Source organism: Camelus dromedarius, chromosome 7 (genome assembly GCF_036321535.1).
Source record: "Camelus dromedarius isolate mCamDro1 chromosome 7, mCamDro1.pat, whole genome shotgun sequence".
NCBI lineage: Eukaryota > Metazoa > Chordata > Mammalia > Artiodactyla > Camelidae > Camelus > Camelus dromedarius.
The window spans coordinates 2,766,718-2,792,326 of record NC_087442.1 but is presented as its reverse complement, the minus strand read 5'-3'; the positions used below and the strand labels follow the sequence as shown (position 1 = coordinate 2,792,326).

General features: G+C 50.8%; 1 protein-coding gene across 4 annotated transcripts in view; it reads left to right on the top strand.

Annotated features, from left to right (window-relative positions):
* The window catches only part of DPP6 (dipeptidyl peptidase like 6), an 846,033-nt gene that overhangs the window by 669,470 nt on the left and 150,954 nt on the right, over positions 1 to 25,609 (top strand). For all 4 annotated transcript variants that reach the window (XM_031455765.2, XM_031455767.2, XM_064487178.1 and 1 more), the window contains exon 6: positions 8,801 to 8,853. In XM_031455765.2, the coding sequence (XP_031311625.1) occupies positions 8,801 to 8,853 (53 nt within the window). The remainder of the gene's footprint in view (positions 1 to 8,800; positions 8,854 to 25,609) is intronic.

Sequence of the window (25,609 nt, the reverse complement as noted above, 5' to 3'; positions counted from 1 at the left end):
TCTAATGTCTATTGATGGACCTCGAGATGATCATACTAAGTGAAGTAAGTTAGACAGAGAAAGACAAATATCCCATGATATCACTTAATATGTGGAATCTAAAAAAAATGAGAACTTATTTACAAAACAAAAACTCACAGACATAAAAAACAAACTTGTGGTTACCAAAGGGGAGAGGAGGGAGGGGTAAATTAGGAGTTCGGGATCAGCAGATACACACTACTGTATATGAAAGAGAAAAACAACGATGACCTACTGTAGAGCACAGGGAACTACATTCAATGTCTTGTCATAACCTATGATGAAAAATAATATGAAAATGAATATATATGTATGACTGAATCACTGTGTCACACACCAGAAACTAACACAACATTGTAAGTCAAGTAAATTTCAATTAAAAAACACACACACAAGGTGATCATGACCTTCTGTTTGACAGAGGGATGGAAGGAGCAGCTTCTCTGGAAGGACTGATGCCTTCAGGAGACTTTCCATCACCCTCAACTCCAACATCAGGACTTGAAACTCACAGAGACCAGGCAGGAGGTCGGATACGCTGGCACGATGCTGGGTCACAGGGTGTCCAATGAAAGACGTGAACTAAACAGGAGATTAAAAACCAAATAGAGGGGAGGAGAGTATAGCTCAGTGGTAGAGTTACCTTAAAAAAAAGAAAACAAATAGACTGACTTTGCCATAGATGGGATTTCTGCAGAACCCTGGAAGGGACGGAAACAACCGTCACAGTCAGCAGCTTGTCAGGTGTGACATGCTAAGGCTTGAACTCATAGATCCAGGCTCCGGCGGGTACTGCCCACAGCGCGGGGGAGGGCGGGGCGGCGGCCGCGCGGGGGCGGGCACGGCCGTGGACCGTGATAATGGATGGAATCAATTACGGAAACGGGGATGCAGGGTTTTCAGAAGGATGTGTCAGGGTTCACCGTGTCAGCGCGCGATTCCAGAGCTGTTTTCGGAGCAACGGAGGGGGTGCTTCCTCGCCTCCCTTCTCCCCACAGCGACTGAGAGAGGGGGCACCAGGGCTTCAGGCTTGATTGTTCGACCTTCACCGCCTGCCTGAAAGGCTGTCAGGGAAGCAGGGGACTCGGGGAGGTGATGGGTACGTCTGCCACCTTGTTGGGGGCAATGCCGCCACGGGTGTCTGCGTACGTCCAAACTCGTCAGATTGTACACACAAAATATGTGCCGTTCTTTGAATATCAGTTATTCCTGCATAAAGCTTTTTTTGGAAAGATTCTTGGGGAACAAAAGGCGCATTTCAGCGCATTACTCCCGTGAGGTGTCCGTCGTGGCCCACGGCGCGCGTGCTTGGGTTGGGAGGCAGACTGCTTGCTGCCTCCCGGGGGTCGGGCTGTTGTGTTGATCCGCCCTAGAACTGAGTGTGGCCGCGCCAGCTGGAACCTACCAGAGTTTTCTTCTCTTTTGGTAATAAACCCTTCAAAATTGTGAGGAGATGGACCCTAAGGGTAAACGCTTAATTTTCTCCAGTTTGAAAGCCAAGAAATCTCACATTTTCCAGCTTCTTTTTAGAGTTTTTATTTTTTCCCTTCAGGTTTTTTTTCTTCTGTCACTTACGCAGACGATTTTTCTTCTTTTTTTTTTTTTTTTTGCCACCCAGTTTCCAGATGCATTTCCCCCCTGCCCAAACTGTCTTTTTCCTGCTACTCTTTCCCTGTAACTCTTCACATCACATAACTGTATCTTGTTTCTTTAACCACGTGTTCCATCCATGGTGCCCTGATGCAGCTCTGGAGAATCTTACTGTGAGCTCACCTTTAGCCTCTTCTATGTTTAATTTCCTCTGTAAATAGAACACAGGATCAAACAAGAAAGGGGTAGTGATGTCCAGCGGAGCAATCTGCTTGGCTGTGCACACACCCATTCTTCAGTGCCCCTCGCACTGCCCCAGCTCTGCTTGAATTCCACCTGTGCTGGGGAGCTCACCACTCCATTATTGGAACGCTAATGAATGGAGTAAGTGTGCGCCCAGTCCCCAGGGCAGCCGTCTCCGCTGTTTCCTCACCTCTCCCGTCTCGTGAACTAGAACATTGCACTTCTCAGTGGGATTCCCGTTTTCTTACAGCTCAAAAGAGTAGAGAAAAAAAGAGTGTGGCGGATTCTGTGCAATGCTCGTAGCTAGATCATTTAATTCTCCTTAAACTTTAGTCAAGAGCATTCTTTATTCCTTTCTCGTGGTTTAAATTTCCTGCGTGCAATACTCACAGCTCTGACCTCTCTGAGGCTCAGAGGCTCAGCCATTTGCCTGACTTCCTTCATCAGGTGATTAGCAGGCTGAGAACTGAACCTGTGTCTCGCTCTAAAGCTGTGTCACAGCGGTCGTGGCTACACAGGGGTGGCTGCGTCCCACTACAAACCTGTTCCAAGCCATCCCCACCGCCCCGTCCCCAGCCGTGCTGCTCCGGACTGGGGCGTTGGTGAGAAATGAGCTCTCCGGGCAGTGGGAGGGCGGAGGGAGCGCGGGGGGGAAAGCTGGCAGGCCCGCTGGAGGGCCGTTGCAGTTACTCAGGTCTCCCAAACGAGGGCAGTGTTCCTGGGGTATGAATGTGGTGTAAAGGCGAGGGGCCAGCCACAGTTACAAAGTCTAGTGAGACTTGAAACCAACTGCACATGGACAGTAAGGAAAGTAAGGAAAAGGAGTGGCTGAAGCTAATTCCAGTAAATGGAAGAACAGAACGTAGAAGAGAACTCTTTAGTAGGAAAAGAATTTGTTCGGTTTTCAAAATATTGAATTTGGTGTAAGAGTTTTGGGTAAAAACATCTATGCAGAAAGGCCCAATAGGAGCTTAAAAATGAGTCTGTAACTCAAGAGAAGAGATCCAGCAGAAAAGCATGAATTCAGTAGGAAGCCGCATAAGAAAGCAGAAGTGAGTGAACGGGATCTTCCAGACCAAGGGTGTCAGACCAACAAGGGGGAACCCCCAAGGGCGGCAGGCTGGTGCGTCCCTTCCCAGGGTCTGCAGCAGCAGCCAGGAAGGACACAAGCTGGAAGGAGGAAGGAAGGAAGAGAAGGAAGGCAGGGACCTGTCATGGAACGAGGAAGGGAAAAGGACCCCTAACTGCTTTATCACCGCAGAAGCTGAGCACACTGGAAGTTACAAAGGCGCCATTGTGTGTGGCGGCGGGACAGCCACTTGGAGGCCTCAGTTGGAGAACCCTCGGGGTGTAACGCAGTGGGTTCAAAGTGACAGGAAGTGAAGCAGTGTAGACTGTCCTATGCAGTGCCATCACGGTTCAAGAGAAGGAGAAATGCAGCAGGAATATGACCAGGGATTTTTTTTTTTTAATGTAGGAGATTTGAATTACAGTCTACAAATTTTTGAGAAGGAACAATGGAGAGGGAGTGGTGAAAAAATACAAGACAAGGTATTTCATGGCAGAGGAGTTGATAGAATTCAACAGGCAGCAAAAGGAATGGGGTCAAGATCTCAGAGGTTAGTCTCAGAAAAGAACATGGCAGCTTCCGTCTGTGGGAAAGGAAGGATGGAGGGAGGTAGGTCTGAAGTAAGGCAGTTGGCCATGAGGATGAGGAGTGGGTGATGGATTTGGGAAGGGCTTAAGAAGTTAATTCGGTGCAACTGGGGCATAGACTGAATTGAGCCAGACAAGGAAGGAGGCAAAGAATGGAGTCAAGAAGAACCAGGTTTTCAGGTCGGTTTACTGAATGGATGAGGGAGCCACTGGCTGAGATAAGAAGTGTCAAAGGACAGCTAGGTTTTGAAGTTTGCTGAAGAGTTTATTTTGGAGAATATTGAGTTTTTCTGATGCCTGTGAGGCAGAAGATGGAGATGTCTGGGTGGAAATCTGGTACCTCGGTCTAGAGTTGAGGAGACAGAGCTGTGAAGTTACCAATATTTAGGTAATGACTGTTTAAATCTACAAGAGTGGGTGATTTCATAGAAGAAGATCTAAAGTGAGTCTGCATCCGTGTGCGTGGTGGGGCTGCGGCGGGGAAGACCACAGAGAACTCAAAAGTACAGCTTGGGGGGTGATGGAGGAGAGAGGGCGAGAAAGAAAGCCACGGGCAGAGGGATGTTTCAGAAGTATAAGAAGTAGACCAAACATGCAGTCACCCCAAGACTTGTTAATTGACTGGTTATTTTTTCCCAATTAGTGAGCGCCACCATCAACTCTTTTGCATGGTCTGTTAAAAATAATATACTGAAATTGTTTTCCCATCTTGTGAATGGTGTTTTGGGTAACAAGGTTTCATGCATTCATTTGCCAAGAGACATTCGATGGCGTAGAGAGAAACCAAAGTAACATATTCACGAACTCATGGCGCACTCACCGGAAAGTAACTGGACGCACTCTTACTGACTTCCAGCTCTTTGTGCTTTTTCCCGTGATGGGAAGTCTTTAGAATCTGTTTTAAAGAAGGAAACATAAGTACAATAAAGAAATAGAGACCACAGGAAAAGAAAAAACAAATAAACAAAAAGGTTTTCTCTGGAATAGATTCTTTCAGTGAGATACTGTTTTTTAATGCCTTTGGAGGTAAGGCCTGGTGCAAATGAGAACTCTTGGAGTGTGTGCTCTTTCCGAGTTGTCTGCCCTGTGCCTGTGGTTCTTTTGGCTCCGGGCTGTGGGGCTGCCTCGTGGAAGAGAATGGCATGTGATCGCTTCATCCTGGAGCAGTGAGAGGACCGCGCCGTCTTCCTCCCGCTCCCCCGTCTTCTGAGAGGAGCACCTGAGTCACAACTGCACCTTCACCTCTGAGGCCTTCCATTTGCGTTCGCCGTTCACCCTGGAACGCTGCTTTCTCTGCTGCCCTCGGCAGATCCAGCGTCTCCAGTCTTCTCGGTCTCCCCTTGACCCTCTCCCCTTTTGTTTGAATCTTTCTAATTAGCGATTCAGTTTTCCAGATGCTCTGTTGCAGTTCCCACCCGCACACGCTCTTGCTTTCCTGGTTGCCTGACGGTGCGGACGCAGGGTTGTGCGTGGGTGGCTCTTCCGTCATCTTCTTCTTCCCATCGCTCTTAGAAGGTGATTTTAACTTGGTTCTCCCTTTGCTCATCGGTTCCACTCAGAAGGTGTCCACAGAGCTGCTTCTGAGGGCCATTTACAGGAGTATTTAAAGAGGTGTGCAAAGGTGTGAGTCTCCGTGTCTGTTTGGAATGTCACAGCTTGGGAATGAACCGAAATCACCGCTTCCAGGTGGAGTAAAGAAATAAACCTTCAACCGGGAGAGACAGCACGGGTCCTTACTGTGTATATTTGTTATATCTGTTGGTATCCTGGGCTTTTCAGGGGACCGCAGTCAACCTGGACTTGTAAGACTTGAGCATTAAGAGCCGGCCCCTTTGTTGAGGCAGTTTCCAATGTGTGTTTAGAGAGAAATAGACCTCGGATCAAGTCTTGCTTGGGTTTGACTCACTTTTCCTCTCTTAAAAATGGAGTAGTAATAAATGCCTCACTGAGATTGAATGAAATCATGCCTGGAGTTCCCAAAATGCTGGCCAGTCTCACCCCCCACCCCCCAGTGCTGTGGACTCTTCTCTGTGGTGATTTCAAAGGCTTCCTCCGAGTATTGTGGTTTCTAATGTCTCTCCCAGCCCCCACCTCTTATGCACTGAAACTCAATTTTTTTAATTGAAGCATACTTGCTGTGCAATATTATATAAGTCACAGATGTACAATATGGCGGTTCACATGTTTAAAGGTTATGCTCCACTTACAGCTGCTACAAAACACTGGCCGTGTGCCCCGTGCTGTACAGCACGTCCGTGTAGCTCATTTTATACCTGAGAGGTTGGACTCCTACTCACCCCCCACTGCGCTGCCCTCCCACCACACTCTCCCACTGGTGACCACTAGTCTGCTCTCTGTATCTGTGAGTCTGCTTCTTTTTTGTTATATTCGTTAGTTTGTTATATTTTTTAGATTCCACATGTAAGTGACATCTTACAGTATTTGTCTTTCTCTGACTTACTTCACATAGCATAATGCCCTCCAAGTCCATCCATGCTGCTCAGGTGGAAAATTTCATTCTTTTTCTGGCTGAATAGTATTCCATTCCACTCCACCACATCTTATTTACCCAGTCATCTCTTGATGGACACTCAGGTTGCTTCCACATCTTGGCTTCTGTAAATAATGCTACTGTGAGCATTGGGGTGCGTGTGTCTTGTTGAATTAGTTTTCTCTAGACATGTACTCAGGGGTGGAATTGCTGGGTCATGTGGTTGTTCTGTTTTAGTTTGGGGGGTTTTTCGAGAAACCTCCATACTGTTTTCCATGGTGGCTGCAGCAATTTACATTCCCATCAGCAGTGCAGGGGGGTTCCTTTTTCTCCACATCCTCACCAACATCTGTCATTTGTGTTCTTTTTGGTGATAGCCATTCCGACAGGTGTGAGGTGATGTCTCATGATGTGTCCTGACAGTCTCTTGATAAGGAATTGTCTGTCTGTTAGTTTTAGAAGTTGCTGCAAGTTTATAGGGAGGGAACCCAGCAACTTATAAATCTACCCACATCTGCCTTAATAATTATCTTTTTTCTTTGGATTTAAACTAGATATATTATTTACCTATTGCCTTGTAAGAAGCTCCCCAATGCTTAGTAACTGTCCCCTGGTCACTGCGGGTCAGGCATTCAGGACCGTCCTGTCCACGTGGCCGTGACCTGCGTTCTCTCATGGGGCTGCCGTCCTGTCCATGTGGCTATGACCCACATTCTCTCATGGGGCTGCTGTCAGGTGTCCCCAGGGCTGCTTCATCTGAAGGCTGACTTGGGGTGAAGACTCCACTTCCAGGCTGCCCAGTTCCTTGCTGGCTCTGGGTGATCTAATGGCCCCTTTCCACATGGACCTGTCCTGTCTGTGGGGCTGCTGGAGCGTCCTCACAACATGGCGGCCGTGCTCCCCCAGAGCCAGTGATCCGAAAGGCAGCAAGAAGGTGACCGCAGGGCCTTTTACAGCCTGGCCTCAGAGCCTGACACCGTCACCGCTGCCACATTCTACTTGTGTGAGTCACTGAGTCCGCCAATACTGAAGGATACAGAACAAGGCTCCACCCACCCTCTCTCCTCTCCGCCCGCTTCGTGGTGCCCCCTCCCTCCCCTCCCCTCTCCCTCCCCCCATCCTCCTCTGCCCTTGCTGGACCTGGTTTTCCCATCTTAACGAGCAGCGGTACTCTTCTGCCTTCCCGGGGCTCCTATGAAAATAGAGTGAGGTAAACCCTACGGAAAGTCCCTTCTGGAGGGGGAGTTGGGGGCGCTCCCACCCAGCACCGTGTGCCGCAGCTGGAGAAGTAAGACGGTTCACCCAGCGTCTGCGCTGGCACCCGGGGCAGTGTCCAGCTCCCAGGGGCACCGTCCGGTCAGAGCACGGGGTCCTCTGCGGGGCTCTCTCTGAGCGGCCACCTGCGTGGGTCGTGGGAGCTGGACACAGGCCCTTCTCCTCCTGGGGAAGCAGCTGCAGGCCTCACGCGGGGACAGCAGCGAGGCTCCGGTGCTCCTGGGTGGTCGCTGTGGCTGCCCTGCCGGGCTCTTCGTCACGGTCTTGTTCCTTAGAGGCTGTTTCTGCAAAACCAAAGCAGTGCTCAGACTAATTTCCCGTCAGACGCCCGTCTAACGCCCCCAGCAGGCCGCCCCGGCCCCGCGTGTCCGGTGCAGGAGTCTCAGGGTCACTGGCAGCAAAAGATCATTGGGCCTGAAGTGCTGTCACTCATTTCCATGTCTGAGTCCTTTTTCTCCCCAAAACTGTGATCCACTGTGATTTCCTAGAAGGCAATTTGGGGGCCCAGGGAGGTGAGGAGTCAGGGGTGTCGGCAGATCCTACCCGCTTCCTCCTGCAGGCTCACCTCCACCATCGGGCCCACGCGCGTCCTGGGTTGCCCACGCTCTGCGACAGCTCTGCCTTCCTCGGCCTGCATGTCCCTCAGCTGCCACCTTTACAAAGGTGCTTTTCAAGTGCTAGTCACTGGACAGTTGCCCACACAGGGTGCCGACTCGCAGAGGTTCCACAGGTGGAGGAAAAGGAAGTGAGATGTGGGCTCCCCTCGACCTGCAGGGTGACCCAGTCCCTGGGAGGGTCTCTATCCAGAAAGCTTGAGAGGATGGGGGACATGTTACCCTTCTTTTGGCGTATCCTTTGCACTCCAGTCATCGAGTTTATATAGTTGGGGAGTAATCTCCTGGCTCAAGAGTTTAAGGGGGACGTCTGAGATTCGGGGGTTACAGGAGTTTGGAAATACTGTTTTTGTTGTTACTTTAGTTTTGAAAGCTCCCCTTGCAGTGAGTTCTTAGTTTATTGACCACTCCCTGAAGCTAAAACATGCACATCAAATTGTACAGGGGGACGGGGTTTGCCCCAGGAAGCCTATCGTGGCATCAGTATCGCACCTCACCGGGGATACACAGTGGACTCTGCCCTGGTTTACAGGGACCCCCATAGCACGTGGGTCTTACCGTCTCGGGGCCAGCCGGCTGTCTCACAGCCCCCGCGACCAGTGTCCTCGCTGGTCTGTGCTGCATGTAGTTGAGCTGGAAATCTGCGGCCCTGATTTAATCACCGACCAGGTCGCCATAGAGATGACATCAAGCCTCTGGCTGCCAGTAAACCACCCACAAATGATGAAAATAAAATAAACGACATATGCAAGTTAACGTCCTAAGTAAATAAAAGACTTTGCCTCCAGGTCTCCTGATTAACTGCTTTTGGTCTGGTGATGTTTATTAAGATTCACAGTGATTTGAAAAAATATCACAATCACAACCTTTGTCTCAATGATTTTTCTTTTTTTTTTTTTGTCTGTTTCAGATCTATCAGCACTCCTATACTGGATATTACGTCCTGAGCAAAATTCCTCATGGGTAAGAGTCTTCATTCATGTTCTTTTCATGAGAAATCTACAGAACAGAACGCAGGGTGGAGCACTGAGTGGTTGCTTAATTCTTAAGGCAGGAAACGGGGCGCCTTCACTTTTGACAGCAAAGTGTCCTGATCTTGTGGGACCTCTGTGATGCCTCCCTAGGTGACCATGCCTCGGGTCGAGGGGGCCCCTTGAGTCCAGTTACGTGCCCATCTGTGACGCCTCCTTCCTGAACAGCTCCACCACCCCCTGCTCTGGTTTCCGGGCTTACGCTCCAGGTCCTGCACAGCAAGATGTGTCCCGTGCTTCGTAATCAGCTGTGCCCCATCCAGGGGCCAGTGCATCAGCCCCAGGACACCCCTAAGCTCATCTAGTCCCTCAAAACTGCATGATTTGGGACCCAGAAGTATGAGTGGGAAGGAAAGACATGAGCGCGAGCGTGATTTTGTGGCGTTTTCAGTTCCACGTGGCCCGAGTCCCACACAACACGGGGTGTGTTATTGGGAGTGCATCTTCGGCGTGCAGAGGTGTTCAGATTCGGTTCGAGTTTGGTGGAGCCATGTGTTGAGTCACCACACGGAATACATTTGTGGAGCAAGGAGCGCGAGGCAGGGATGGCGTTTTGTTGCTTTCGTTTCTGTTCTTTCTTTCTCTCCCCTCATCCTTCTTCCTCTGTCTTCCTCCTCTCCCACTCCCCCCAGCTCTTCTTGTCCCACCTCCTCCTTCTCCTTCATACCCTCTCTGGTTTCTCTCACTTTCTTTTTTTTTTAAAGATGAGCTGTTCGGGAAACGTACGAAGAAATTGGGTTGTGCTGCTGGCGATGTGTGGATTTCTGTGAATATTTAGGGCGAAGCATCCTCATGTTCCCAGGCAAATTTAAACAAGCGGCAGGAGCTGCTACAAAACATGGTTCTGCAGGAGCGCGTTCGTCACAGCGCGGCGTGTACGGCTGCTGCTGTCTGTTTGCTGCTCTGTGTATGTAGAATATGGGCGCATCCTTGGAAGACAAACATGGAGAAAATAACTTCATTTGGACTTAAGATAAATGAAAGATGCATGGAAATATGCAGCAAAATGTGATTAATCGTTTCTGTTAGACTATTAGAAAAATCAAGCCCCGAGAAACTGAAGATGACCCACTGTAGTAAAAACGAAGTATCCATAGGCATTGTTCATTTCAAGCATATTTCAGATAGAAACTCCCCTGTTTTTCACCAGGGAGAAATGACTATTATTTTTCAAGCAGATAATGCATCGTCCAAGGTCTCGGCAGGCAGGAGTATAATTATGCCTTGAGATTTGTCTACCCCTTCTGGGAACAATGGAATTTTTTGTAGATGATGGATATTTCATTACATCTTATAGAAATTTGTAAAGCATTTTGTGCTTGACACATGGTGTTAATATTTTACTGCATCAGTTAGAATTCGGGAAAAATGGGTTCTGAAAACCTGGCACGAGAGTTTGCCAGACCAGCTTCGAATCTAAGGATGAGGTGGTCTGTGCCGTGGGCTTGGTTTCAGGGCTCATGATGAAGCTGTTCCCCCCACCCCACCCCCCTGCAGTGGATGCTGACATCGAGTGAGCTGCTTTCAGTATTTTTAAAGTAACCATAGTAATAATCATTGCCATTATCTATTGAGTTTCATGCGCATTTACCCCGGCACAACAGCCCTGCAAGTAAAGCCTCCTTCTCCCCCATTCACGGTGAGAACTCCAAGAGGTAGAGGAACTCTCCATCTTCTCACAGCTGGTGTCCAGAAGAGCTGGAATCCAGCTTGGCCTGGTTCCGTCTCAACCCCATGCTCTCAAAACAGCTCCCTTGGGTTACATTGTAACCGTAAATACCAGATTTTTAGTGGGGCTAATGTCTTTCTGTTCTAAGGACTCATACGAATGAAAGATGTAGCAGAGTACTCATTACATTTACGGGACACAACCTCTGGTGGATGAGGATGTCTGTGGCCCATCTCATCACCCTGGAAACTGACAGCAGCTCCAAAAATGGCATTGCTCAACCACCCAAACTCTTCCTCTTTGTCATAAGACCGTTTATGGAAAATAAATGAAGTAGTTAGTTTCAAATATTGTCAAAATCTTATATGTATTAAGGAGAGGGCAGATTTCCATACTGGATGGGCCTTTAGGCCTCCAGCCTTTGCAACTTCAACCGCCTGAATTAGGGGCTGGTGGAGCCCTCTGTCAGTTGTGTACGTGTTCCACCAGGTGGCAGGAGGACACAGCCCCGGAGGTGGGTTTGGGGCAGAGAGGGAAGCACAGCTGTCTTTTTAAAACAAAAGTATCTCTATTAAAATATTTAAATTTATGTGACTCAAAGGACCAAAAACCTGAAAGCCTGTCTTGATAATTCTGGAGACATCAAGATCTGTACCTTTTCCTCAAATGCTCACCTCGCCTTTCCTCCCTCACTCCCCACTATTCTTCACTGCAAGCCAGAGACCATTCGGTCTCTGCAGGATGGGATTTTTGTCCTTTATAACGTGGGTTTTTTTTTTTTTTCCCCATTAGCTTCAGGCTTTCCAACAAGTCACAGAGAAGGATTGGATTCATTTTTCAGTGCCCGATAAATTCTGGTTTCCTTCCTTTTTGCCAAGGGAGGAAGAATCTTGTGGGGGGGGGCTCCTTTCTGTCTCTTTCACGAGCCAGAACGAGACCTCCCTGTCCCGTGCTCAGCCTCCTCCTCCTCCAGCTGTGACCTCCCAGCTGGAGCCTGGAAGGACCCCGTGTGCATGTATCCCAGGCCAACTGAGTTTTCATCTGTTTAAAGATGGAGACGCTCAGGGCAGACCTGCTTGATGGTCGCATACTAAATTTTCAAAAATTGTATTCTTAAAGGACATGTGTCTTTTACACAGATTTGTTTACTAAGCCAAAATTGAAGCTAGTTGTTTTTAACATAAAGTGTTCCACTGAATATATCGAATTTCAACAAAATAAGGCGATCTTTCATAATCGCGATCAGAGCCAGCTGAACGTTCCCTGGCGGGGGTCCGCGCTGCGTGTCCGTGGGCGTTTCTGGTCGACCTGGCTGGGTCTTGACACCTTCCTGACATGACTCCTTCTTCTTGGGTTAGTTTTCCTTTTGGCTTGAGTGCTTTTTGAAATATACTTATTTCTGTATAATTATGATTTCTCGCATGTATTAGGGTCATTCTGAAAATCTTATGGACCAGAGAAAAATCAGTCCTTCCGTAACGGAAATCAATTTTTTAAAAATTGGGCAGAGCCCTCGGGTAGGTAGCACTGGCATTTTGGGCTTTGGCAGACGGAGCAACATAGGGCAGAAACGGGGACATCGTTGACGGTATTTTTGTTTATGTGTCAGGCCCTCTTCTGTGGGTATTGTCGCCCGAGCCTTGCTTGTTCACCTGTGCCCAGCAGGCAGACTTGTACAAAAGCTGCTTTCCTCTGGAATTCTGGTTGGCTTGTGAAGTCACATTCTATGTCTGTGAAAATAATCAACTAAGACGTGGTTTCCTTCCCCCCAGGATTCCTCTCTAACTTTACAGACTGAGACACAGAAGAGCGTTCCTTTTATCTAGAAAATAGGTGTGTAGGTTGAGCACATATCACAGTGCCCCACACCGACCTAACATCGTGACGCAGGAGTTAAGAACTGAAGCCCCGCAGGCACATAGACCTGAATGTGGATCCCAGCCTGCAGCTGACTCTTGGCTGTGTGATCGCGAGAGTTATTGTGCTTCCACAGATCTTAGTCTCCATATTTTAAGAAAGATGCTAATAAGAGCTCGAACCTTGCAGGCACATTATAAGAATTAAAGGGACTGATATTTGCAAAATGCACAGCAGAGCATTTTGCTTCTAGTGAGTGCCTGGGAATGAGATTTCTTAACACTGTACTACGTCCCCAATATGTATTTGTAGTCTCATAATTGAATGTTACCAGACTTTACTTTCTAGCTAGCTCAGATCCTTTCTGTTACAAGGAGAGGAATGACATACCCCGACAGTAATAGAACTCCCTTTAATAATTTTTCAAAGCTAGGACTTGTTCCGTGACACTCAGGTAATTACAGTGCCCATGTGATTTTAATTTCTCTCTTTAAAAAGATGTCTGTGGCCTCGACTATCTACAATTCTCAACGCCCAGTGAGTTCTGCTTTAATCTCATCTCTATTTGACTTACTACAGTTCATTTTTAAGACATTCTTTTTTTCCCTCCAGTGGAAGCAGAAAAGACAATATATGTCAACAAATGTTTATTGAATTGAGCAACAAAAAGCACGGTTGTGAGCCTTACAAAGTTCAAAATCTTGTTGAAAAGGAAAGACACAGACTTTTATAACAATATTAAGTGCCTTAAATGGGTATTTTAAAGACTGAACACAGAAGAAGAGAAGGCTGTAGGCATCGGGGATCTCGTAAAGGATCTCACAGGGGAAGTCTGGCTTGAGCTGAGCCTTACAGTTGAGTAAGTTTTGATTTGTTCCATTTAATAGGTGGAGACAGAGAGGAGATTTTCCATGTCAGATAAATCATTAAACAGGCTTGACCTTTGCAATGAGCCGGCATCTTCCTGGAATTAGTGGGGTGCCAGGCCAGGCCAGAGGAGGGCTGTTCTCATGGGACTCTGCATGGGGAGAGATAGGCTTGGGTGGGTTTAGGAGGAGCCTGGAGTGAGGAAGACCTAAACTAAACCCCACCCCAGCGAGATGGGTCTTCACAATAAGAACACATTGAACACCGAGCAGAGGGAGACATGGAGAAGAAGGCAGACTTAGATTAGTTTTATGCGTGTTTGTAGAGGGAAGGAAAGGGATGGTTAGGAGCCTGGATTCAATTAGGAGGCCTAGCGGGGGAGCACTGAGGCGTGGATGGGGGAGCGTTCAGTGTGGAGACCACACTGATGTGATTAGGGTGTCTGGTGCTCTCTTGGAAAATGAAGACAGATTTCAAGGGTTTATATGCCATGTCCCTCTAATTAAATCTGTGGCTGTTGCAAGTTGAGCCTGGTGTGTGAGAAGATTCAAGGCAGCCAGTTCATGAGGGCAGCGGTGAGAATTCCCGGCACAGTGGCAGTGCCTCCACATTTCCTTCCCAGCCGTTTCTTTCCACCTGAACCCCCGGGACCCTGCTGCTGGACCTTTCGCTTAGACCTACTTTGCTCTGCAGATCTGCCAAAAGTTGCAGGAACAGAGCTATTTGCATACATCAAGGAAGTGCCAACTTGAAGCCAAAATATAGGAGAAAGAGAGTTCTTAGAATGGCACCTTCCATGTCTCTGCCGTGGCATCAGGCAGGGAGAAGCCTACATTACTGGCTTTCACAACATTTCAGGACTATGGACAGCTCTGAGATCTCCTGTAGGACTCGGTCTCAGCTGCTTCCCCCTCCCGCTCCCTTCCACTCCAGCCTCTTTCCTTCCCTCCCTCCCTCCCCTGAAGTCCAGACTCTTAGCAAGCATTACCAAAAGAACATGAACTTTAAAGTCAAATCGATCTGGGACTGCATCCCCAGTCAGCCTCTCTACTGTGTAATCATGGAAAAGTTAACTTTGCTTCCCTGGGCACAATTACTCCCTATATATATTGGAAATAAAATGCCTGACTCATAGGGTTCATGTAACGGTTTTATGAAATACTGCAGAATAAGGAGATGGTGCATTTAAGTGCCTACTTTGGTGTGCAGAATGCACTACAGGCTCTCTTCATGGTGGAACCAAGAGCTTTCATTATGCAGCCAAATCTAATTCATCACCCTCCCCACAATTTCCCTACATTTGGACAGAAAATAAATTTCATACTCAATGCTAGCTCTGATCAATTCTAACAGCTTCCTGCAGCTCTGGGTTTAAAGGCAGTCTAGAGCTATGCCTGGGCTCTGTGGGGAAGAATGCCGTGATCGATGGGTCTTGCCTGCAGTTAGAGGGAGAAAGACACATGTAATGCCTCCTACGTGCCGGACCTGCTTCCATGAAAGACCACATCGGTGATGAGTGCAATCACCGCTCCCAACAGAAGGTGTGTCCCTCCTCTGCTCACCCCATCCTCCGCCCCACCCCACACACAGAAGCCAGGGACTTCCTGCTGTGGTGCATCTTGTGTCCACATCCTTCTGATGCTTCAAGCCCCAACGACAAAATCCCCTCCAGCTCTGAGCTCCTCGAGTGAGCTTGCTTCTCATTTTACACTGTGATGTATCCTTGCATTAAATTGCTACCTTGTTGTATAGATAGATGATTTTTTCTGAACAGCAGGTTTAGATCCTATTGCAAGATGAATTTACTGCCTGACACCGTTCTCTCCTGAATTCTAAGGTGTCAGAAAGAGGGGTTTTGCTGGAAGGAGCTTGGCCTGTGTCAGTGGCCCCAGAGGCTGTTGCCCAGGACGGGAGCAGGGCTGCCCAAGAATAGCACAGGGGAGGCTGCACCTGCAGATCTGAGCTACCAGGCTCCCTCAGCCACGTGCAAAGGGCGTCTGTTTCAACCATTCTTTCCCATTGAATCATTTGCTGTTCTCAATAACTCGCCTGCCACATCTAAAGATTTTCAAGCAAACAAACCCACTTGGAAATGAGGTGAAAACAAGCATGGTGCATCATTTTGTCAGGTGCCTTGTGGACCCGAGCGTTCATATCCTCGAATTGTTCCCCACACAGGAGGGAGTCCATAGATGTTGGCTGACAGTTGGAGGAAATGGGTTCATTAATAAAGCAGTATTGTCTAGTAAGAAGATACAAGCCTGGGCCCCCACATCCATTAGACCAGCGACTCGGAGGATGAGACCTCAGGAGGGTTTTTGAAGTTACTCAGGTGTCTCTGGGTTGGATCTGGGGTCAACCGGCCCTGCCCCTCTTCACTTGCTGCCGTCACTAAGTGACCCTCTGGGATTATATCTGGAACTGAGAAATAACGCTTCTGGCTCTGGGAACACGTGACGGAAGTTTCCCCTGAAACGTTCATTTCCTTGTCATCTTGACAGATGCAGAGAAGTAGCAGCAGGTCTTAGATGAGCACGTGTTTGATGATACTCAGTAAACGCACTGTGCACTGAAGTCTGCACCACGGCGGTGAGATGGGGCCTGCGGTTCTGTCTTCTGAATTTGTCCCCAGAAAGGGGCAGTGATGCGTCCGCTTAGCCAGCGTCTGGGCTGGGGCTTGACAGGAGCGCCACCTAGTGGGCTCAGTGGGGAAGTTGCCTCTTTGGATTCCTGCATTTTGGAGCTGGGCTATGCGCAGTCTGCACACGGCCTTGGACTTCTCGAGGAACTTCAGGGCCAGTCCCAAGCCACGCAGAGTTAGAGGCATGTAGGCCGAACCCTTTCAACGGGGCCTGAGAGTCAGTCACCTGAGAAGGATCTGCCCACATCCCTGAGGTCAGCTCTGTTGTCGCTCACAGACCTTTTCCTAAAGAGAGACGCCGGGTGCCTCTGGCTGACTCCCCAGGGTGGCTGAGCCGGCCAGACGTTTGCAGCATGTGCTGTGCACCTGCGGGACCGTGCTGGCCACGGGGTGGTCAGTGGAAAGGCACACTTCTCCCCTGCTGTCTCGTCTGGTCGGTTCTGTTTTTACATCACCTTCCTCTCTTCTCTGTGCTCCAGACTGTCCCTCCAGGGCGCTGGACGTTGGTGACCCCAGCGTAGATGAAACATCATGGCAGCCTAGACCAGGAAAGCAGCACTCAAGGGCCGCAGGAGGGGTGGTCATCTGGACCTTAGAAAGACAAGCCTGCCCTGGTCACATCTGTGTGATCACAGCCTCATTGCAGCATGACTTACTTACAGTGAAACTCACACTTTTTAAATGACAAGTTTTCATTAGGTTTTGCCCAACGGGAGCAATCACAGAAACACCTGCGCAACAAGCTAGGGCGCGTCCCCATCCCCCCGAAACAGTCCCCCGTGCCCATCCCCTGCCCCCTGTGGTTGCCCCTGGCATCCATCTCTATAGTGCTGCCTTCTCTAGAGTGTCTTCTGTACGGAGCCATACACGGGGACCTGCGTGCCTGGCCTCTTCGTCAGCATCGTTGCTTCCGGGATTCACCCACGTCATTGCCAGCGTCCGTGGGTCATATGTTCTGTTGCCGAGAAGTGGTCCAGTACATGGATAGCCCGTAATTAGTCTGTGCCTTCACCATGTGACATTTGAGTAGTTTCCAACCCGGGGCTATTACGAGTAAAGCTGCTGGGAACGCCTGCATACAGAACGTCTCACAGGCTCATGCTTTCTCTTTTCTTGGGTAAACAGCTAGGAGGGAAATCGCTGGGTCGTACAGATGTATGTGTCAGCTGGTAAGAAGCTACCACATTGTTATCCAAGGTGGCTCTGCTGTTTAGACCCCTCTCTTTTTAGATTCACTACCCTGTAGGGCTGGGGGTTTTGACCCCCATCCTCCATCTAGTGCCCGAGGGAGGCGCCACCGTGCCTGCCTGGTTTCCCTCCCAGGGCAGAGCCTGTGCCCAGCGCCTCTCCTATCCTGACGCAGGCACTCGGGGAGCCCTTCCAACCTGGTCCCCACAGCTGTTCCCTTTGGAGTGCTCTGTAGGTGGCAGGGCAGTGGGGAAGTAGGCATCTGGCAGGACAGGAAGTGAGCGGGGGTGGGGGCAGGTTGGAAACTTCCGAAGAGGCTGTTCACACGCAGCCCCCGGCACAAGCCTCAGGGCCGGTTAAGGGGCTCCGGCCTGAGCATCGCTCACTTTCTGGGCAGATTTGGGGGAAGGGATTTTTTTTTTTTTTTTTTGAGAACCTCCCCTCTTGGAGGTGAGACCAGATCCAAACAGGTGCACATCCCAGTGACATGTCCTGACTGTCCTGCGTGTCCTGGGTGTGTCTGCTCCTTGGCAGCTGAAAGGAAGAGGCCCCACACCTGGACCTCCAGCGTCTGTGCAGCAGCATCCTGCCTTCTGCCCCGGGGCTGCCCGTCTAGGCGGTCAGAGGGGAGGGTGCGGTGGGCTTTTGTGACTTTGGTCTCCATTTTTCTGTTGAACCCTGATGACAGCACCATGAAGACACCAGGCAGGCAGTGCTGCCCCCCCCCCGGGAGGGGGGGCGATTGGTTTGCAAAGTACAGCCAACCATGCTGTGTGTTGGACTAGTAAGTATTTATGGAGCTGCTAACAATGGACAGAAGAATGTGAGCTGGGGCATTTCCCCGCTGAGGATGCTGCTTCCCAGGCCTGGGAAGCACAGAAATTTAGAGGCGCATTTAGGAGCCAACTGGATGTAATCTTTAAGCTGCTGTGTCCACCAGCTGAGCATCTGCTCAGCTTTCGTCCAGTTGAAGTTCACTCCCAGTCCAACACCACGTCTCACGACGTCCTGCCATGGACTAAGCTCGTCCCCGCCGGGCTGGCTGCTGACGGACGGCGGAGCACAGCTCGCCAGCCGGGGCCAGTCGAGCGCAAAACTCAGGGCGGCACCGCGCGGGCCTCAGGGCGCCAGGCGCCGCCCCGACGGCCTGGCCGTGCGCAGGCTGCTGGGCTCCTGTCCAGGGCCGAGCCTTCTCTCCGAAAGCGCAGCGGCACGACCCGTGTCAGCGCGCCCGGCCCTCACGGTCTGCAGACGGGCAGCTCAGGGGGGCGGGCGGGGGGCGCAGCAGGCCGAGCGTCTCGGGCCGGGACTGCCTCGGACCACGAGGAGCCTTGAAGGAGCCCCCGGCTTGGCTCTGCGCCTGCCGGAAGCCCCGGGGCCGGACGAGTGTCTGAGGCGGAAACCGCTTCCCAGAGCCTCGTCACGCAAGACGCGACTTTGAGCAACGAGAGTGTTTCAGGCCTGGTTCTGTAAAGACCCCCGCGGGTGAGCTGAAAGGTCCGCCATGCCTTCGGCCTTGGGAGGGGTGACAGGCAGGCCTGCGGTCGGCGGAAGCGGGCGAGGAGCGGCGCGCGGGGCGGCCCTGGAGCCAGCAGCGCGTCTGCGGGGCAGAGAGCGGTTTCTGCAGGCCTCCCGCCCGGGCTGGGCTCTCCACCCGGGACCGGGGGCCCGGGGGGCCGGGGGGGGGGGCCGAGGCGCTGGGGCCTGTCGCCCTCGCCTTGCTGTTAGCTGATCGGAATCGTTTCCGCTCCGAAGATAATTTCCCGTCTGTGCTGGTCCGCGCTGTGTGCCTCCTGGTTTATTGCTTTTCATTCCCTGCCGGAGCTGTTGGGGGTTTGATATTGGCTGGCTTCTCGCGGTTGTGCTCTTATGGTTATTGTTACTATTTATTATTATTTCATAATAAATAGAAAACATATTAAATGTTTTAATATTTTTAAATAAAAAATATAAAATACTAAATAAAATATTAAAATAAAATAAAAATATATAAAATATTTTATGTATTTTATTTAAATATATTAAATATAAAAATAAAATAAAAACAAAAGATATTTTATATATTTTATTAAAAATATATTAAAGATAAAAATATATAAAATATTCCTTTTTATTTTTATTTTTATCAATATACACAGTTAAATTGGTTTAAAATAATTCCGTGAAGGGCTTTATCAGTGTCTTCAGGTAACAGACCCAGCTGTCAGACAGAAGGAGCAGGGATCATCAGGTCCGCAGGGCACAGAGCCCGGGAGCCCCGCCCCTCCATGCATGTAGAACGTGTGTGGTCAGGTCCTCGGGGCTGCATGGAGGTGCTGTGACCTCCCAGCCTTCCCGGGTGTTCATTCCAAGAGCCACGAGCAGCCCACATCATCAGAGTGCAATTCATTGAGATGCAGATGCTGGGTATTTAGCTGGACCGGTTCTCAAGCTTTGGTTTATTTTGAAAACATCTGGAGAGCTTACCAAAAAATGCATGTTTCTAGGATATATCCAGAACAAAGTATATTAGATATGATTCAGTTAGATTGGGGGGGACAGAAAACCCAATATAACAAAGGCTTTTACGGGGAAGAACGTGCTCTCTTGTGTGGGAAAGTGCAGAGAGGAATGCCCAGCTGGTGCCCACAGAGTCAGGCACCCAGGCCACCGTGTTGCTTCCCCACCCGGCAGCCTCCACCTCGTGACCCTCGGTGGCTGCTGCAGGCCCAGCCATCACACAGAATTCTCAGCTAGCAGGAGACGACAAAGCGAAGAAGGGCACACCTCCTCCATGATCGGGCACTTCCTAGCAGTGAATTTAGAGCAAGGTCTCACCCACCTTTAAGGGAGGCTGTGGAACAGAGTCCTTGTGCCAGGAGAAGGGCAGCTACTAGGGGCCCAGGAGGGGTGTTTTGGAGAACAGAAAAGGGGAAAGCGTGACAGCCCACTCTCTTTAGTACACCGGGGGTGGAGACCAGGAATCTGCCTCTTTTAAGCAGCTCGCTCAGTAATCGTGAAGCGTGTGGTCTCTGGACTAGTCAGAGAAGCCCCAGCCGGCTCGCCCCGCACCTGTGGCTCGTTCCCACATGCCAGTCATCAGCCGTGTGGCTGAACAAAACGCTGACCTCACATGAGCCATCCAGTTTATCCTCAGCGCCGCCCGAGAGGGCCATTTTATCGTCCCCGCTCCAAATGATTCCAACACCTTCTCCCAAATACTTGACAGTGCAGATATCAGCGCCCAACATGTAGGGAGAGAAGGTAAGAAAAAGTGAAAAGAGGGGCTTACAGACAGTGTGAGGGGGGTGCAGGAGAGGGGGAGAGAAACACACGGGGGGGAGCAGTGAAGGGCTGGGACGGGAGAGGTGCCGTTTGAGAGCGTCGGTGGGCCCCCCCCCCACCGCGGGAGGCTGCTGCCGTCCCACCTCCCGAGCAGGACACTGGCTCATCCGTGTGGGGAGAGAAGCTTGGGGTGTGGGGGGCTCCTGCCTTTCCTAACCGTCTCTGCCTGTGGAGAAGGGCTGGTGGGGCCAGTGGGACTGTGGAGAACGCGGGGAGGGGCTCTCCTTTTGTATACGTAACTAAGACATCTGCACCTCCGATGACACCGTGAAGATCCCCTTGTCCCAACTGCCTCGCACCAGCCCCCAGTGTTCTCTTCTTCTTTTCCACGTACTCGGGCCGGATGTTCCAGCTACTTGACTGGATGTCAAACTACCCCAAAACTGGGTGGCTCACATCTCACATTTCGTTTGTTCATCAGTTTGCCATTTGCATGGGGCTCACGGGGACAGCGCGTCTCTGCTCCAGACGGTGTCAGCGGGGGCCGCCCGGGGCCGGGGGCGGGACTCATCATAAGGCTGCCCCTGCGCGAGCCGGGCGGTTGACGGCTGTCAGCTGAGCTCTCAGCAGCTCTGTTGGCTGCGATAGCTGTGTGCAGTCTCTCCACGTGGCCTGGGCCCCCAGGAAAGAGGACCCAGGTGTGCGCTGCTACCTTTGGGTCTCATCGGAGCAGTATCACAGCGGCTCTTCCGCCGCCTTCTGGTCATCGATGCAGTCAAAGCCCTGCCAGGTTTCCTGGAAATAAACTCTGTCTTTGGATGGAAAGCACCAAGGTTTTGAAAAAGCATTTTGGGACCTGAAATAGTGTTGTGGCCATGCTTGGAAAACCCCATTTACCGCACAGGCCAGAAAGATTTTGCTGAGTTTTCTCTGTAATTTGCATTTTGAATATAATAGGTATACACAATATGCAGTTTTTAACTAGACCCACACCCTTTGTTATAAGATGCGGATGTGGACTTTCTTGAAGACCGTGGGCAGATGTATTACCTGGGAGAGCCCTGCTTCCACTGTATGGAGGGCAGCCTTCCTTACCCCAGCTCTCTGCAGGCTTAGATGGTGAAATAGTCAGGGTTCCTTCTTAGTAAGTAAGGCTCGCAGCCTCCCGTCCAGATATGTGTGGTCTGGACTTAAAGAGTGTGATTTCTTATTGCTAAACCCTTCATGGCAAATCTCCAAACCGTCTACCATTTCTGCTGCATATCCCATCTCCTTGGAAGAGATGATGGAAGAGAAGGGCAGGTGGGCCCCTCAGTCCAGCAGACTTTCTCCACTTGCGTCCAGAGGGAGGAGTGGGAGCTCAGGCTGGCTGCCTGCCACTGTCGCCCTTGAGACTGTCCACCCTGGACAGGTGGGAAGCGCGGGAATCCCGATTCAGGGAGCACGTCCTGAGGAAGCGTTGAGAGCATGAAGGCGTGCCACTAGGTCATTAGCAGAACAGAAATAACCTTGAACCCAGGGTCTGCCGGTGAGGCTTAATGCCCGGCACGGCCCCAGGGAGTGCTGCTCTCCTCCCCTCCCCTCCCCTCCCCCTCCTCCTCCCCTCCCTTTCTGTTCTTCCCTGTTCCTCCTCCTCATCCCCTTCTCTCACCTCCGCCCATCCTGTCCCAGCTTTATTGAGATGTAACTCACACACCATGCAATTCATCCATTGCAATTGTGCAGTTCAGTGGTATCTCGTGTTTCCCAGAGCTGTGTGGCCATCACCTCCTTCGACTGTGGAGCGTTCATCACCCCCAGAATACGCTTCACCACTCAGCTGAGGCTCCAGACCTTCCCCGCCCCTCCCTCGTGTCCTCCTTTACAGGGTTGATTGAGCACAGTCTAGACATTGCCACAGAGCAACACATGAGACATGAGTCCCCTTTTGTTTAAAAAATCTCTCCACGTGACTCTATTTAGTACTTACATTTATGATCACGCATGTAAAGTGTCCCTGTAGGTTGGGTTGGGGATACATGGTAAATATCTCAGAATGAGCCTCCCCCAGCCACTCAGCGAGCAGAGCATCTCTGCCCCAAAACGTCACCGTCCAGATCTTCCACGAGGAAAGGAGCGCCTGGTACACCGTAGGTGCAGGACCCCCCTTAAAATAAATAGTAATGCATGCACTGTGCGGGCCCCTCCGGAAGGATTTGTGCCTGGGAGAATCCCTGCCTGCAAGGACGTAGCTGTGTGATGTGAGGCACGCGTGAGAAACGGGGACGCCAACCTGTAAGTGGTGCCTCGCTCTCAGGTGCCACGAGCCTGGTCATCAGCGACAGTGACTGCATCCTGTTCGGCCACCCATCCACCCGTTTACTCCCTCTTCTGTGAACGCACGTGGGTGTCTGCGACGTGTCAGGTGCTGTTCTGGGGCCAGGCATGTACCTTGCATCTTTATGTTACCCGCTGTGTAAAGCACGGGGGAAGACTCAGAGAACACTCATCATTCAACATTAAAAACGCTGTTTTTGGCGCCTCTCACCATGGTGGCTTAAGGAGCCAGAAGAGCAGGTTGGCTGTTCTCCTCCAAGTGCTGTTTTGTGGGGAAGCTTTTCAGTCCCCTGAACTAGCTCAGGAAGATAAATGGGTAAACTCTGCTGCACTGAGTTCCTCGTCAGAACCCCACATGATTTATGCCCTGTTTTGTTTATCGCTCCAATAAGCAAAATCAGAATGGATTGCATGACCATTCTGAGACAGAGTAAGTCCAGATAATTTTATTCTTCTTTCGTCATTTTTTCTTCCCGATCCGTCTCCACCCAGGAGATGATTCATCACAGGGCCTACCGCGGATTCTTTAAAATAAATGAGTGAATAAACAGAAAGACAGAAAAATGGGGGGGGGGGGCACAACCCACCCACAAATAAATACATACGTACCTTTATGCATTTTCTCTCTCTCTCTCACACGCACACCCTTCAGAGTCATCCGGTCCCTGATGGAGGATCATGTGATGACAGTGACCCCGGTCTGGGGCCTCGGGCAGACAGCTCTGCGTGGTCCTCCGTGGTGACTGGGCATCCAGGCCCCTCTGCTGAAGGACCTTGCTCCCCAGGAAGCAGCGCGGAAGCGCAGGGAGGGTCAGCAGATGCAGCTCCCCCGGGCTGGCGTCTGGCCTTCTCTCTGACGGCCTTTCTCCTCTGTTCCGCAGTCAGTTGGAGATTTTTTTTTTCTCTTTGACCAAAGCAGGAGATTAATCTTCAAACAAAAGTCAGCTGTGTGTCCTTGACCCAGTCACTTGCCCTCGGGGCTTCAGATAATCTCAGTACAAAGGATGTACCAGTTTCCTGATGTTACAGTAGCGATCACCACAAACCCAGCGGCTTCAAACAGCAGAAGTGGGTTCCCTCCTAGTTCTGGACGCCAGAGTCCGAAACTGAGACGCCAGTGGGGTCGTGCTTCCCTGACACCTGCGGGGGCACGCCTTCTCGCCTCATCCCGTTTCTGGGGGATGCGGTCAGTCCTCGGGGCCCCTTGGCTGGTGGTGCGGCCCTCCCACCTCTGCCTCCGTCACCCCTGGGTCTTCTCCTCTGTGTCTGGCCTGTGTGTCCTACCCTCTCTGGCATAGACTCCGGATCCTGGATTCCGATCAGCCTCCCCTCCTTTTCGAGAATGACTTTATCTTAATATGATGGCATCTGCAAGAGCCTGTTGGCAAATACGGTCGCACTCAGGTGGCAGGGCTGGGACTCACCGTATCTGCGGGCACAGTCTGACCCACAGCACGTAGCTTCGGCTCCTTGATCTCTAAGACGCCTGCAGCCTGTTCCTAGCTTGCATGGCTGGGCGGACTGTGGTGCCGCCACCAGGGTAAAGGGACAGAGGACTCTGTTGCTCTCATGTCAGGGATGAGGACTCCTGGGATGTCCACGTGGAGATGCCCTGTACGCTGTCCGAAGTCTGGGGAGAGGCCCGGGCTGGGGTGTGGGGACAGTGCTCCTCGGAGTAGGAACAGAGGTTAACTGTGAGTGAAGGAATCCCCTGGGGGGAGGACCAGGTGCTGGCGGTGGGAGCCCAAGACACTCACGTTTAAAGAGAAGACAGAGGTGGAAGAGCCCACAGAAGGAGAACTTGGTGATTCACTCGAGCCGTTTCAGCTTCACGTGGGATGGAAGCCACGTTCCATTAGGTTGAGGATGGGTTGGAAGGTCAGACAATGACCCCTGCATGTGACCTACTTACCTAAGTCCGGGTGAGAAGTCAAGTAGGGGTGGGTCATAAAGGGTGGGGATGCTACGTCAGATGAGGTGTGTTTTGTTCATTTCCTCGTTACGCTTGTTTTGTACGTAGATGGGAACGTCCCCCCGTGGAAAGGAGTAAGAACCAGGAGAGAGGTTGAAGGTAGAAAGAGCAGACGGGGCAGATCCTGGGGGGCCGGAGCTGCGCGGCAGTCACCCCTCGCAGGTACGCGGAGGAACCTGAAGCGCGCATCGCTGAGTGAAAGAAGGCCGTCTGGGAGGCCTGCACTCTGCGGTTCCAGTTCTGTGACGTTCGGGGCAAGGCCTAACTATGGAGACAGTGAAAAGATCAGTGGTTTCCAGGGATTTGGGGGCTGGACGGGTGGCGCACAGGGGATTTGTAGAGCAGTGAAGCTCTTCCGTATTGTGGACACATGACACTGCATACCTGTCCAACCCCACAGAGCGGGCAAGGCTAAGTGAACCCTGATGTAAACTGTAGAATTTAGTGAGTAGTAATGTATCCATCTTGGTTCGTCGGTTGTGGTTGTCACAAATGTGTCACACCAGTGCAAGAGGTTCATAATTCGGGAAACTGGAGGCAGGAGACACCAGGTATCTGGGAACTCTAGTTTCTGCTCAGGTTTTCTGCCCTGGAAAATAAATATTATTTAATTTTTTAAAATAACTAATAAAGGTTTCCCAGAAATGTGAGTGCAAAGGAAAGGATTTGATGGTTCTAGGCTGGAATGGAAAAGGGGGTACAAAGAGGGAGCCGGCTTCGACAGGAAAGGGGAGGCCTCATCCTCTGAGGCTGAGGGGAGGACAGATGGGTACCCATGTGTGTGGATGGAGGGAGCACACCTGTCGTCTGTAGCAGGGAGCCAGGTGCCACCTGAGCCTTCCTGGAAGCAGACTAAACATGCAGGTTTATTGAGAATAATGCCTGTGAAAGACCAGTGGGACAGCAGGCAGGAT